Raw genomic sequence first — 15,687 nt, forward strand, 5'->3', positions numbered from 1 at the left:
ATTCATTATCCACGATATCTTGTCCAGGTATAATTTGAAAAGAGAGCACAAGCATAATCAAGAAAAAGATAACACACAACTATTTCAGGATCAGCCCAAAGATATTAAAACTACACTTCAAACAGAAGCTTTTGTCAAATCCGACAATATGAAAGAATCTCCAAAAAGAGATTTGAACAAATTTCGAATGGTAAGCTGGCAAAGACGAAAGCTTAGAATTGGATTCTATAAATATATTTAATATTTATTGGAAATCTCAATTTCACCAATTTTTTTTAATTAAAAAAAATTTTATTTAATGATTTTTAAAATTTAATCAACATATCCTCCATAAACTTAATAATTTACTTTAGTGATGGCTTTCTCATTTGTGATAATATTTTTTGTTAACATCATTAATGTTACCAATACATTTTCAAGCTTTTGCATAGTGATCCAATATTTTCCTTCTACTTATTCAATAACTAATCTTCATCAATAACTTATTTAACTAATAGTAAAATTCGAATAAAATCATTATCATAATTTATATTACAAATTTCTCAGACATCTATTTTTTTGTGTATATTTGTAATATGTTTCCATAAAATGTTTAAAATTAATATGCATGAAAAATAATTCAATTCTTTAGTAACATTGCACTCTTTACTTTTAAGTAGATAGTCACAGTAAATATTAAAAACTATAAAACATAAATTTGTTTATTAAATAAACATTTATAAGATTTAATTCCGCCTAAAAAACATAAACACTAACACTAACATTACTATCAACAGTAACACCGAAATATTCGTATTTCTCGTTTTCTGGTTCATGAATATTCTCAAGTTGCTCATTTCCTCATATGCCTCATTATTAAGCCTCAACAAGTTATCCACGATTTGTAATGTTGATTCCAATTTTTGTGATCCTTGTGTTACTTCATTTAGTAATTCTTCTGCCTTAGTAATAACATTTTTTTGTTTATCCGAAACCTTTTGCATTGATTCATTTAATTCTTTAAACTCTTTTGAAGATTTTTTGACATTTTCTAATAGTGCCTTTTGTGCCTTAGCTACAGCACAATTAGGCGATTTAATTTGTGAGACGACATTAGACAAAGATGAACAAAACTTTAGTTCGGCTTCATCATAAATGTCAGAATCAATTTCACCAATTAATTCTCTTTCATCGGCAAAATTGAGGTTAAGCGAGAGACCAACTTGAAGCATAAGGTTTATTGGATCTGTTGTGGACGATAAAAGATTCTCCCAAATAGCTTGGAGAGTTTCTGTTGTCGCATTCCCGATAGGGAGACCGTTATCTCTCTGAAATTTTTGGATTTCGATTTTGATGTTTGAGATGTTATTATCGCAATCGTAGCCAAATCTAATCAGGGAGAAGTGAACAAAACGGAGCATAGACCGAAGTTGTTTAGCAACAAATGGGGAAATACAAAAGTCACCAAAAATTAATGATGGAAAACATTTTGTAAGATAATTTCGTATTGGACGACGAAAAGAACCAAAATAATATCTGGAATCATCCGGTTTGATACATTCATCATCTTTAATGAAATCAAAGAATAAAAGAATATTGTAAATTTCTGTATATAAATATGGAAGAGAGGATGTAACTGAAAAGTCATAAAGTTTCTGGAATTCTTGTCTAAGGTTATCAACAATATCTACTGAGTTTTTAAGTAAAGTTGGTGATATATGTTTGATGATATCAAGATGATAATATGCAGAAATTTGATGGTAAACATCCGAAACATTAGACCACATACCACTCTTAATTGAAATTCCTCTATGTGTTGATGAGAGTTGAGTAAATTTTTCCATTGTAAGGCAGATTACATCTCCATAATATGTTTGATAAGTTCTAAGCCCAAGTTTTGCTAAATCAGGCACGTCTTTTGTAAAACTAAATTGGTAAAACGATGTTGTTTTCCCCTCGTATGGAATTGGTGCAACCCAAAATGGATAACCAATTTCATCAAAACAATCAATAAACCCATAAAGCTTAAAACCTTCAATATCAATAGTCCTTTTGCTTACGAGTACTGCAGGCTTCAAAAATGATGATGGATTTGTAAATGGTGTTTCAGGAAAAAGATAAACTTTTTCAGCTTCTTTTTCCATCTTTGCACAACGAAATCCAAACATTTTTCACATCACATGTCTAAATAAAGGTGTTTCCTTTGTTGTTTTGTCTTGTTGAAAACATTTCTCTACAATTATATTTAAAAATATCGAAACGTTTAAATGGTGAATAAAAAGCAATGCCAAACGTGCAAGAAAAAGATATATGTCTATGCAAAAAATTATTTTAAAGTACTTAAAATATTAAATATCAATCTTTAGGAGACCACAAATTTGTACTTATACTAATCAAATATTTGTAGGTATAGGAATAAAAGCATTTAGAAACACATGTGCTAAAAAAATCATTTTTTGCTGGCAAAATCATTTAAATTCGACTATATCTTTTATAGCCAGTGAGACTCATAATAAGATCCCAAATGGGTAAAACTAAATCCAGTGGAGTTATATGCCTAGCTGAAAATCAAAGCATTACTTCAACTGGCACTTTTTGCACAGTCACTTTTGAAACCCGGGATTTTACCGGGATTTTGCCGGGATTTTGTTCCGAACAAACGGCATCCCATTGAAAAAGAGGCAATATACCGTTTATTTAAAAGCCGGAAACACTTGACAATGGAAACAAATATTCACCCAACAAGAACTAGATCCAAAGGACCAATGAAAAAATCTCAAACACAGTGGACAGCTACAGATGACGAATTACTTATTTCACTTGTTGAAAAAGCCCGCGATCCAATTTGGGAAAATATATCTGCACACTTCCCAAATAAAACCATTCAACAAGTATCAGATCGATGGAATAAAGTTTTAAACCCCGAATTAATCAAAGGGTCATGGTCACCAGATGAAGATCAAAAAATCATCAAATGGGTTGAAGAAAATGGGCCTAAAAATTGGTCTATATTAGCTACACAATTACCAGGCCGTTTAGGTAAACAATGTCGTGAACGTTGGATTAATTCATTAGATCCCGATTTATTACGAAAGCCATGGACAGAAGAAGAGGACAAAATCCTTATAGAGCATCAAAAGTTATGGGGTAACAAATGGGCCAAAATCTCTGCATTATTACCAGGTCGTACAGATAATAGTGTCAAAAACCGCTGGAATTCATCCCTAAAGCGTAAACTTGATCGAATAGCGAAAGGAGAGAATCCGGTTCAAAAACGAGGTCGTAAACCTAAGCGCCCATCTAATGCTCCAACATTAATTGAAACAGAAAATCAAGTTAATGTGAATAACAATAGCAACGAACAACTTCCAAAGCCAGATTTTAACATGCAAGAGCAAGAAAGCATTCCATCTCCAGAACTTCCATCATTTTCCCCAATCTTAATTTCAGAATCACCATTTACAATTTCACCAACGAAATTTAATACATTTAGTTCGAGTTCACCATTTAGTCTCTTGAGTCCAAACACGGGATTCCTTTTGAAAAGTCCGGAAATGTTTGCGATTCAATCTCCAATTAAACTTAACTTAGATATGAGCGATACACAGAATCACTTCGATAATGATATTAAGAAAGATTGAAAAATGCGTTTTATTTTTAGTTTTTTGTAATGAATAAAAAATGCATGTTAAAAATAAAATATTTTGAAAAAATTATAATGATGTTGGGGCAAAAGCCATAGAGTTAAATGAAGCTCATTGGCGTATCAATTCAGGTTTAAACTTGTGTTTACCAATTGATAACAATTTTGGTTGGCAAAAAGTGACACCATATTTAATTGAATTAACATTCGAACAAACATTTTCAATTCATATATGGCAATAGAAGTTCCAAGAAACTTTCGCCTTTTAGATGAACTTGAATTAGGCGAAAAAGGACAAGACGTTCCTCCAAACATCTCGTTTGGATTGGAAGATCCATCTGATTCTACACTTACAACATGGAATGGAACAATTCTTGGAATGCCAGGAACACGTTTTGACGGCCGCATGGTATCTGTTCGAATTGTTTGTGGAGATAGATACCCGAAAGTTGCACCAATTGTTACCTTTATCAGTTGTGTTAATCTTCCTTTTGTTGATAATACAGGTAAAATTATTCTTTCCAAATTCCCACTTCTTAAGAACTGGAATCCTAGTACAACAATCTTAAATATACTTGTTGAAATTTCAAACCAAATGATGAGGAATGGAAACTTACCTCAGCCACCAGAACAAACGTACAATTAATAAACTTCTCAATAATTGCCACTTTTGTTCAAAACAAACATACTCAATTTTTTGAATACTTTATAGACCATATGAATTAGCCTGTCTTTTATTATATAATTTACCTTAGGTAGCGAAAGTCAAAAGATAATTTTTATTGTTTGTGAACGCTAAGCCTGACCTGCAAAATGAGTCCTTGGTTCAGACTATTTTTTGATATATTTGATCTGCAAAAGCCATAAGATTCTCAGCCGAAATTATTTCATCAAATGTAATCTTTCCATCGGAGTTTTCATCATAAAATTTCACCTGTTCATTCAAAAAGGTATCAGATTTAATGTTCACACTAGACATCTTGTAAAATTGGGCGAATTCTTCTTTTGTGAGATATCCCTTATTTCCCTTGTCACATGCATCGAAAACAAGTTTAGCAAACAATGAAATATTTCCGTATTCACGACTATACATTGCAACAAATAAATTCCAAAATTCATCAAATGTTATTGTACCATTTTTATCAAGATCTGCAGCATCAAACATAAGATTTGCTATGGATCCATCTCCCATTTCTGAATAAAATTCACAAAATTCTTGTCTGTCTAATGATCCATTCCCATTTCTGTCATGCCTGTTAAATGTTTGGTAGGCAAATAGATAAAGATCTTCTGCATTCATTTGTTCTTCATTTGCTCTTTCGTCCAGATAAAACATAATTGAAGCATTCAAATATCGTAGAACACTTTTTGAGGAATTATTTCAACTCAATTCTACTCAAATAACGGAGCGATGTTTTCTTGTATGACGGTTTTGACTTTTTCTTTGACTTTTTCTGCGCTTGCAGCCACAGTGTTTTTAAGTGAAATTTCTGTTTCTCATATAAATATAAATACATTCATTTTATTTTGTGCTTGATAAGAAAGTAACCCAAACATTCTAATAGTATAAAATAGATACTTTCAATTTCATAAATTAAATAATTACTAAACTATTGCTCTAAATAAGTAGAGGTTTTTTTATAAATGAATGGCTTTCATAAGATGTTGACTAAAATCAAATTTTTTTGTTATGGTATTTCATCATTTCGAATAATTTTTTTAAATTTCATTTGCATGAAAGTCACTCAATTTTTAATTTATTCATTGAATAAGTTTAACGTAAATGCAAGTGCATTATAATACATTTGTTCATCATAAATATTTATCATTTTAGCATTTTCTATATTTGGTCAGATCTCTCCCAAAACACAATCGTACAAATCAGAACAGTGTAACATTTTCTTAAGAAGCAACAGGAAATCATTTACTAAATTGTACAACGCAATTGAATCCAGCGAAGTAACACAACTCAACAGCAATTAGAACCTTCATTATTCTTCTCTGGAAGCTTCTTCACAGTGTCAAATTTGCCGGCGCTGCAAAGATCGTTGAAAAGACCAGTAAATATTTCCTTGACATTTTGGCCCGTTTTTGCGGAAGAGAAAAAGAGTTTGGCTCCTTGTGATTCTGCAAATTTAAGTGCCTCTTCTTTGTCTACCGCGATTTTATCATCAATATCTACTTTATTTCCAACAAGATAAATTATTGGTTCGACTGTGTGCTTTTTAAACTCATTGATCCACTTTTCAATGCCCAAAAAAGAATCTTTGTTGGTCATATCAAAAACGCAAATGCCTGCAGCTGCATCTCTATAATAAATTGGTCCAAGACTTCTGTACTTTTCTTGTCCAGCGGTATCCCATATTTGCATTACAACATCATTTCCATTGTAGCTTTGCTCATATGTATGGAAAACTGCACCAATGGTACTTCTCTGTTGTTCTTCGAAATTTGATCGAACAAACTTATAGACAAGAGATGTCTTTCCAACTTGCGTATCGCCAATAAGAACAACACGAACAGTTAATGGGTCTTCAAGTCCGGTGTCTTCTCTTCTCATTTAACCTTTTGACAAATCGAAATACACACAAATAATTCTATAAGCATATTCAAAAATCACAAAAGGCGGTTAACATTAAAGCAAAACAAATTGTCATTTAAGAGTACCCTGGTGTCGCTCCAATTCGCCGTTTTCAAATTTTAAATGCTAGTCAAAAAATTAATAAACGGCATTGAACCGACATCTGAAAGATGCAAGTTAGACCTGTATTCAGTGGGAAACCACACAATGATTACACGCGTCGAGACGTCAGAAAGAAAATACAAATAGTTATTGACAAAATTCTAAGAAGTTCAGAATCAATTTACAAATTATCTCAAATATCAGAAATTCCAGAATCAACGTTGAAATATTGGAGAAAGAAAATGGAGTTAAACAACAAATGGAGACCATGGGACAACAACCATGGCATCAGTCATCGGATATTCACCAATGAAGAAGAAACTGCAATTGAAGATTATATCATTGCTAATTTCTTATCTCAAGGTTTATATTTTAATGATGAAGATTTTATTGACATTGCATACCAAGCTTATCTCGAAAAATATACTAATGAAGAAATGATCAAAAAAGATTTTCTAATGAGCAGTTGATTTATCAATGACTCCAAGTAACGAAATAGAATTTCATCGAGGAAACCTCACGCGAAAAAAAGACCAACAATATATGATGAAGAAAAAAATGAATTCATTCAAAAAATTCAGGAACTTTTATCAACAGTTGATAGATCTAGAGTTATTAATTACGATGAAACATGTTGGAAAAGTTTTCCTGGAGGAATTTTGACTTGGTCTGAAACAGGATCAGACAATGTTAAAGCCTATGTCAATGCTAACTCCAAACAAAGTATCAGTGTAATGGCAAGTATAAAGGCTGATGGAACAAAGCTACCTCTTTTTGTTATTGCTAAGGGTACAACTGAGCGAAGTGAAAAAAATTTAGGAGATATTTCATATCACAAATTTACTAGATCAAGCAATGATTGGACAACAGAATCAACATTTGAACAATATATATAGTTTCTCCGAAACAATTTTAATGACAACGAAAAGATATATTTGATTATTGATCAATTTAAGGCTCATCAAACTCAAAAGATTTATGAGTGTGCTGATAATTTGAATATTGAATTATTATTCATTCCTGCAGGCTCAACAGATGAGTTACAGCCATTGGATAGATTGGTGTTTGAGAACCTAAAGGCAACAGCGAGAAGACTTTTCAGAAAATCATATCAAAATGAACCCAATACTAAATTCAACAAAGAAACAGCAGTTCAATATTTACTAGCTGCTTGGGAACATCTAAGTGAGAACACAATTACTGAATCATGGTAAATTTATGAATATATAATTATTTCATTAATTTTTTTTATTACATAAAACGTCAAATGTTTAGACCTGAATAGAGCTAAATATATGACCTAATAACAATGAACATTTTTAAAAATTTTTGTTTAAATATTAAATTTTTTATATTGAGAATTGTAATGTATTGCTAACGCTTAAATCAGTAATCCTAATAACCTATTAACTTAATGCTTTTGAGTTTATTCTTCGGTTAAAAAAAATTCCGGAATAATCAGAATATTTATTTATTCGAATAATTACATCATTATGTTTCGACATCTTTTTGTACCTCACTTGTAATGGGTATTCTAAATGATGCTAATTTTTTAGTTTAATTTGATTATATGTAGAGAAATTTTAAATTGATTATTAAAATTATAAGATAAAGAAATAAGATATAAATTTATGTATAGAGAACTAGAGTTGGAAGTATTTTATTTGCATTGACCAAAGCTCTTGTATATCATGAGCATCATGGAAATGGAATCCCTTGTGTACATCATACATTATATGAATTTATTAATAAATATCATCCTATAAAATTAACATCTGATGAGGGGCCTGGTCTTTCAGATAAAAATAATATAAAATTATTAGCAGATAATCATGTTCGTATGCATATTATTACAGATAAAAATCATAGTAGTTTAGGTATTATAGATAGATTTATTAGAACATCACGTGATATGAAAACACCAAATGAGAAATCTAAACATCAATTTCATGATGAAAAATATACATACATTACACCATCTAGAATGAATAAATTTATTAATATATATAATAACACATATCACTCCGTTATAGGATGCTCTCCAACTGAAAACGGTTTTATTTACAAATTCCAGTGGCAAAAATTTGAATACGACGAATTGGAGCGACACCAGGGTATCTTTTTGAACATCGAATATTTTTAAACATTACTTTAAATTTTATTCAAATTCATTATCACCAAATTCATCAGCTTCTCTTAAATCCATCAAATAAGGATGACATATTACTTTCCTCATTTTTTTTCTATATTCTCCCTTTGATATTTGCTTTCTCCCGAAAATCTTTCCTACAATTAATAAGTACAATAATACGAAAATCATATAAATTCTCATTATGAAAGAATCTTTTTGTGGTATTTTTTGAACAGGTGTTTCTTGACTTAGGACAATATATGAATCCTGAAGATATCCTTCGAAGAAAATATTATTTAATTGTCTCATAATCAAATACACAGAATCAATCAGTTTTCCATAAAATGTTTGATATCCATATGTAATTACATCTCCCTTTATTCCAGGGCAGTTACAATACTCAAAACATAATTGCTGGTGTTGATCCAGCCACATCCTCGCGCGTACATCACGATCCGATGGCATTTTTACTTTCTCAGAAAAAACATCGGCAAGATAAAATTCAAAGGAATTTGTTCGGTCTAAACAACTAGCGCAATTGACTCGCACAAACTTGCTTTGCGACTTGATAACCTCACCGTCCTCAGTCTCAAACCAACTTACAGTATCTTCAAAACATTTAACTGCATTTGAAAATTGTTCTTTGTTTTCCATAGATGCATTGAAATCAAATGTTCTATAATCAATTGATCTTTCGTTTGAAAGTTGTTGATAAATATCAGAAAGCTTTTTTTCACGGCCTGTAGTGTTCATTAAATTTATGGCAATGATTCTTTTGTTATATACTTTTTCAAGAGATTGAAAATGTAAATTAAAGCGACGACGGCTTTCATTGATTGAACCAATCTTAAATGGATTTCGAGGGTTAACGGGTGGGTATTGAGTCCAAAACGCGGGAATTGACCCACGAATTATAACAAAGGAACAGATTTTTTTTCCATTCATAATTATTTGTTCAGTTTCAATAAGATTGGCCGCATGACCGTTTTTATCACATCCGCGATTCCAGTAGTGCATTCCAGGGAAGAATCTCGACTTTCGTGAAATTAAAATTGTATTTTCTATTTGTTGAACAAAGCCACCAATAACATATGTAAACTGCGTCAATGTAGGTAATATCTTTGTTAGTTGTTGAATAGGATTGAAATTCCACAGATAATTATCATATTTCTTTTTTTGTATTTGTGATTGAAGATTAAGTGAAATATCATAACTTTCACTAAAATACATTATGCATTGATATAAGCCTCGACGTAGGTATTGAAGAAAATCAGAAGAAACTGGATTTGTCGAAGCTTGAATTATTTGGTAATCTGTAATTTTATAAATCTTTTGATAATCACACACTTTAACAGAATTTGTAGAAACAACAAAACAGCAATTTTCTTCTTCGTAATAAGCACCTAAAAAATGAATGAAATTAATTGTATTGGATGCATTTATATTTTCTGAGTTTGGAATTACTTTCATTGATTGGCGATCTAAAGAAATCTGGGCTCCATCTGATTGAAGAATTACAATTGTTGAATCAGAAATGGAAATCTTCCCTTTGTTCATATTTGTGAATTATAAACTATTGAAAATACTTCAAATTGTTAAGAAACAGTTTAAAGTGGCGCCATGTATCGTAAAGTGACTTGAGCTGTATCAACTCATTCAAAAATTTGTATGTGTATTCAATGCATTTTCATATGAAAAAGTCATTTTTGGTTCAGGTTTTATCTGCTTGGTTTTGAGTTGAAATATCGTAGGCCGCAGAAAGAGTTTTAACATTTTTTTCCTCACACGGACTTATTTTTAATTCATATCTAAGAGCAAATCATAATAATAATTATTTTTATTAATGATCTAACGAAAGAAACTTTTTTTTATTTGTTATTGTCTTTTGTAAACTGTCGACAGATTTTTCTAATTCTTTAAACCTCTTCTTCAATTTCTCAATATCGAAATCTAGACCGCTACATTTCAAACTAGTTGATGGCAAATTAGTTTTACATTCTCTTTGTAAAGTTTCATATCTGTTATGTAACAAATGAATCTGTTGCAAAAGTTCATGATTTGATTTTTCTGCATCTTCAAGCATCTTAATTCTCATCAAAATGTTCGAATTATTTATGTCCCGATTTCTTAATTCTGAAATTTTAGTGTTTAACTTTTCAATTTCATCATGAAGCATTTCGTTTTCTTTAGAAATGGCTTCATTCAGAGAATGCATTTCTTTATGTTTATTTATTATCGAAGACATATCTTTAAAGCAATCACATTCCAAATTCTTTAGCTCATTAAATAATATGTCATTCTGATTATGTTTATTTTGCGTTTTATTAAGTTTATTTTTGAGAGTTGAAATGTTTCGTTTGAGTAATTGGTTTTGTAAACGAAGTGTTGTGATTTCTTCTTTGTGGTAATGTACTTCATGAGAAAGACGATGTTTTAAAGATGAAATTTTATTTTTTAATGATTCGTTTTCTTGTTGAAGAAGTAAATATTGTTTTTCTAATTGTTTTGTTGAATTTTTATTGATTTTGTTTTTAAGCTCATTTATTTCTTGTGAATGAAAATGTTTTAATGATTCGATTTCATCTTTCAAATCTTTGTTTTCTTGCTGAAGCAAATTTTGTTTTTCCAATTGTTTTGTTGATAATTTATTAATTTTGCTTCTGAGTTCATTGATTTCTTGTGAATGAATGTTTTTTAATGTTTCGATTTCATCTTTCAAATCTTCGTTTTCTTGCTGAAGCAAATTTTGCTTTTCCAATTGTTTTGTTGATAATTTATTAATTTTGCTTCTGAGTTCATTGATATCTTGTGAATGAACGCTTTTTAATGTTTCAATTTCTTCTTTTAAGTCTTCGTTTTCTTGTTGAAGAAATGAATTAAGTTTTTCTAATTTTTTTGTTGGATTTTTATTAATTTCAATTTTAAGCTCTTTGATTTCTTGGGAGTGTTCGTGTTTAAGTGACTCAATTTCATCTTTTAAATCTTCATTTTCTTGTTCGAGAAGAGAAATTTGTTTTTCGAATTTTTTTGTTGAGGTTTTCTCAAATTTACTTTTAAGACCATTGATTTCCCGAAAGTGCTTTTGCTTTAACAACTCAATTTCATCCTTAAGATCGATGTTTTCTTGGAATATATCTTTATTGTAATTAGATGATATTTGATTGACATGGAGCTTCATTTCATTTATCTTTGAGGAATACTTATGTTTCATTCCTCTGATTTTTTCTTTAAGTGCTTGATTTTCATTTAAAAGATCTTTTGAATTCAAAGTATAAATGTTAGTTCTAGGTTTTGTTTTTTGATGAGGTTTCTGTTGTTCTTCGTTTTGAGATGATTGAAATTTTAAACGATCTATTAATAAATGTAATATTTTAGATAGTTTAGAAACAGTGTCTTTTTCATTTAATATTTCATCAATTATAGTGTTTGTTGAAAGAGAGTCCAATAGTAGGAGATGTCTAACTTGCTTTGCACTTTCATTAATTATTTCATTCATTTTAAATTAAACGGCTTTTAAACGTCCTACAAGAAATATTTCAAAAGAATTTAATCGTAATCATGTATATTTTATAAATTATTCAAAAGGTTTATTTCTTCTGTTAATCTTGATTATAATCAAGACATAAATGTGTGAATATTGCTTTTGGAGAACGCCTAAATATGGGGATTAAAATATTTGTTATATAACATGAAAAAAAAATATTCTAATGTCCAATGATGTGAAAACATTAACTGATTATTACATAAATAAAAGATATTATGTAACATAAATTAAGTGAACAAAAAATTTAATGAATGTATTGGTTTGTAAGTTAATAAGTTCATTACCAGATGGCTCTATTGAAAAAATATTTTCAAAAAAATGGAAAAAACACCATTATCTTCCATTCAATTTTCAATAGTTTATATAAGGAACATTATACCTGCCCAAATATCCCCTCAAAGACAAATTATTTACAATATGAGCTTGGGCGATTAGTTTGTTTCTTTTCTAACAACCAGTGATTTTCTTTTCAGTATACTTTAATTCTAACATCAGAAGTTCTCATTGTAGGTGAGTCAGGCGTAGGTAAAAGTTGTCTCTTGATACGTTTCACTGAAGATATTTTTATCGAAAATTATATCTCGACAATAGGTGTAGATTTTAAAATTAGAACTATCAACCAGGATGGTAAGGTAGTTAAACTCCAGATTTGGGATACTGCAGGTCAAGAAAGGTTCCGAGCAATAACAAAATCATATTATCATGGTAGTCATGGTATTGTTATCGTTTATGATATTACAGATCGCAAAACCTTCGACAAGGTTAAGGATTGGATGGAACAAATCCAACAATCCGAGACAAGCGAAGAAACATGTAAAATCTTAATCGGTAACAAATGTGATTTGGTTAATAACAGGGAAGTTTCAGTCGAAGAGGGCGAACAGTTGGCGCGTGAGTACGACATTCCGTTCATGGAAACTAGTGCAAAAGATTCATTAAATGTGGACAATTTGTTTTACACAATGGCAACAGCAATGAAAGAAAACGCAGGAGTGAAGCCATCTCAGAACGCTGATACGAACAGTAGCTACCAATTAAAAGGACAAAGTGTTGGAAATAAGCAAAAGTGCAAATGCTAAACTTAAAAAAATCGTTGCAATTTCTTGTTGAGAATGAGAAATTATGATGAATGTTTGTGAAAATTTTTTGGAAATATATAGAAATCAAATACATTCAAATTTGAAATTTGCAAATTAAAAGTTCTTTTTCCTATCGCTAAACATTATGTTTGCAGATAATAAATCTCAATTATTGATTCCAATTATTTTATTTTATATAACTTATTATTTCTTATTTTAACAAAGATAAGGGATGGAATCAATATGTTTATCCAATATTTGTACATTTTCAGCTTCAAAAATTTAAAAAAAAATTATTTAACGCGATATTGACTATAAAAACTAATATTTTTACTTACATATTTATAGGTTTGTGAAAATTATTATAATTTTATGAATGCAAAGATAATTTCTGTATTTGAAGTTGATTTAAAACTTCTTTCTCCTTAGTTTCTGTATGAGATTTCTTTATTTTTAAGGATGTTCGTTCGTGTTATGATTATTTTCATTTTGCAAATTTTGTGTTTCATTATTATGTTCACTTTCATCAATTTGTATTACGTTTTCACTATTTTGTATTTGATTATTTACATTTTCATTATTATATTTATTTTCACTAATTTGTGTTGTGCTTTCATTATTTTGGACTTCATTTTCAGTAATTTGTTCGTTTTCGTTAATTTGTATTTGGATATTTGTATTCTCGTTATTAAGTTCAATCTCATTATTTTGCATTTGATGAATGTGCACTACTTCTCCACTGTTTTGTGTTAAACTTTCGTTGCTTTGTATTTCATTTTCATTATTATTTATATTTTCACTATTTTGCACTGTACTTTCATTGATTTGCATTTGATTATTCATATTTTCGTTGTTTTGCTCATTTTCATTACTTTGTGTTATGTTTTCACTGTTTTGTATTTCATTTTCGTTATTATTTATGATTTCACTATTTTGTGTTGAATTTTCGTTATTTTGAGCTTCATTTTCAGTAATTTGTTCGTTTTCATTGTTTTGTGTTGTATTTTCTCGACTTTGTGCTTGATCATTTAAAATTTCACTATTTTGTCTTAAATTCTTATTACTTTGTGTTGTATTTTCGCTATTTTGCGTTTGATTATTTTCATTATTCTGAGCTTCATTTTCATTGCTTAGATTATTTTCAATATTTTGTGTTATTCTTTCATTGTTTTGAATTTGATTATTTGCATTTTCATTATTTTGAGCTTCATTTTCATTGCTTTGATTATTTTCATTATTTTGTATTATTCTTTCATTATTTTGAATTTGATTATTTGCATTTTCATTATTTTGAGCTTCGTTTTCATTATTTTGTGCTTGATCTTTTGCATTTTCGTTACTTGAAGCTTTATCTCTTTTTTGTTTCTTCTCTTTCTTTTTGTTCTTATGATGGTGCTTTCCCTTATGTTTTCTTTTCGATTTCTCAGCGTTTCTTTTCATCATTTTCTCTGCCTCTTCTTGTATTTCTTGAGCGAATTTACTTTTCGATTCTTTATTCTCGACATCATCGCCACCCATCATATTCGTAAATGAAGAAAAATGGAAAGTTGAACTTTGCAATTTCCTACACACAGTCACTCTTACACTTGTCGTATTGACACCGAAACATTTAAGTGCAAATAATACTCCGTATGATATCCACGTCTCTTTACGTACACTATTATGTCCGCCAGGTAACTCCATTAGATGTTTCTCTGTAGATGGATATAGTTCATAAAGACGTTTGCATTGTTCAAATGGTATAAATTTATCCATTTGCGCATGCCCAAATATAACTGGAACAAAAAATTCATGTCTCGATGTAAGCGGTGAAACATCTTCAAGATGAAAACCTGCACGTGAATAAACTGCTTTTTTGAGATACCAGAGAACAGAAGGTATGACAAAATTGGGAATACCTAAAGAAGATGCTATGGCAGTGCACATATCAATAATGGACGTAAATGAAGAATCAGAAATTTTGGCAATGACATGTGGATGATCAACCAAAAGAGCAGTGGCTGCCCCCATAGAACGACCCCAAAGAATAAATGGACCCATGTGAAAAGTTGAATGTAAGATTTGAATAAGATATTCTGTATCTTGTTGTTCAAAATACCCAAGAGAAACATACTCACCTTCGCTACAACCACACCCTGCAAAGTCAAAACAAAACACAAATACACCATGAGGACAGAAGTTGGGTACTAAAAATTGACCTTCAAGTTGTGAAGAAGCATTCCCATGCAGATATACAATGCATGGTCCACCATGAAGTGGGTCAAAATCTGCTGCATGATAAATAGAACCAATGATGTTGATATCCCTAGAATTTTTGAAAGAGACTGGGTGCCGTAGAAATACTGAATTTACTTCGCTTACTTGAAGAACTAAAGGAAGCTCTTCATGATTGTATTCGTGTCTAGGCGGTCTGATAATTGCATTTATTGCTTGCTCTATGTATCCGCCCATAGTTGATATTTGAGGGCAAGCGGTTTTATCAACAATTGGATTCAATTTTCTTTAAACCAGAAAAAACAAAAGAAATTTGATGGAATCCCTAACAATTTTTTGTTTGAAATGGGTCATTGCACATTTGCATAAACTATTCTATAGCTTATCCAAAACTTTTTTGGTATCCTTCGCGAT

General features: G+C 30.2%; 7 protein-coding genes across 7 annotated transcripts; 4 read left to right on the forward strand and 3 right to left on the reverse strand.

Annotated features, from left to right (window-relative positions):
* Positions 1–725: 725 nt before the first annotated feature.
* GO595_008430 (uncharacterized protein) lies at positions 726–2,123 on the reverse strand (the record flags this gene model as incomplete). The annotated part of the gene is made up of 1 exon (XM_067922004.1): positions 726–2,123. One exon carries the CDS (start codon positions 2,121–2,123, stop codon positions 726–728), a length of 1,398 nt encoding a protein of 465 aa, XP_067771196.1.
* Positions 2,124–2,699: 576 nt separating this feature from the next.
* On the forward strand, positions 2,700–3,620 carry GO595_008431 (Myb-like DNA-binding domain containing protein; the record flags this gene model as incomplete). The annotated part of the gene is made up of 1 exon (XM_067922005.1): positions 2,700–3,620. One exon carries the CDS (start codon positions 2,700–2,702, stop codon positions 3,618–3,620), a length of 921 nt encoding a protein of 306 aa, XP_067771197.1.
* A 234-nt stretch (positions 3,621–3,854) lies between these two features.
* On the forward strand, positions 3,855–4,268 carry GO595_008432 (Ubiquitin-conjugating enzyme family protein; the record flags this gene model as incomplete). Its single annotated transcript, XM_067922006.1, has 1 exon — positions 3,855–4,268. The coding sequence occupies one exon, from the start codon at positions 3,855–3,857 to the stop codon at positions 4,266–4,268; it is 414 nt and encodes a 137-aa protein (XP_067771198.1).
* A 1,323-nt stretch (positions 4,269–5,591) lies between these two features.
* Positions 5,592–6,182, reverse strand: GO595_008433 (small GTP-binding protein; the record flags this gene model as incomplete). Its single annotated transcript, XM_067922007.1, has 1 exon — positions 5,592–6,182. The coding sequence occupies one exon, from the start codon at positions 6,180–6,182 to the stop codon at positions 5,592–5,594; it is 591 nt and encodes a 196-aa protein (XP_067771199.1).
* A 191-nt stretch (positions 6,183–6,373) lies between these two features.
* Positions 6,374–6,775, forward strand: GO595_008434 (uncharacterized protein; the record flags this gene model as incomplete). Its single annotated transcript, XM_067922008.1, has 1 exon — positions 6,374–6,775. One exon carries the CDS (start codon positions 6,374–6,376, stop codon positions 6,773–6,775), a length of 402 nt encoding a protein of 133 aa, XP_067771200.1.
* A 5,978-nt stretch (positions 6,776–12,753) lies between these two features.
* Positions 12,754–13,059, forward strand: GO595_008435 (Ras-related protein RABD1; the record flags this gene model as incomplete). Its single annotated transcript, XM_067922009.1, has 1 exon — positions 12,754–13,059. The coding sequence occupies one exon, from the start codon at positions 12,754–12,756 to the stop codon at positions 13,057–13,059; it is 306 nt and encodes a 101-aa protein (XP_067771201.1).
* Positions 13,060–13,512: 453 nt separating this feature from the next.
* On the reverse strand, positions 13,513–15,510 carry GO595_008436 (Clan SC, family S9, unassigned serine peptidase; the record flags this gene model as incomplete). Its single annotated transcript, XM_067922010.1, has 1 exon — positions 13,513–15,510. One exon carries the CDS (start codon positions 15,508–15,510, stop codon positions 13,513–13,515), a length of 1,998 nt encoding a protein of 665 aa, XP_067771202.1.
* Positions 15,511–15,687: the final 177 nt, after the last annotated feature.

Source organism: Histomonas meleagridis (genome assembly GCF_020186115.1).
Source record: "Histomonas meleagridis strain 2922-C6/04-10x chromosome Unknown contig_68, whole genome shotgun sequence".
Taxonomy (NCBI): domain Eukaryota; phylum Parabasalia; order Tritrichomonadida; family Dientamoebidae; genus Histomonas; species Histomonas meleagridis.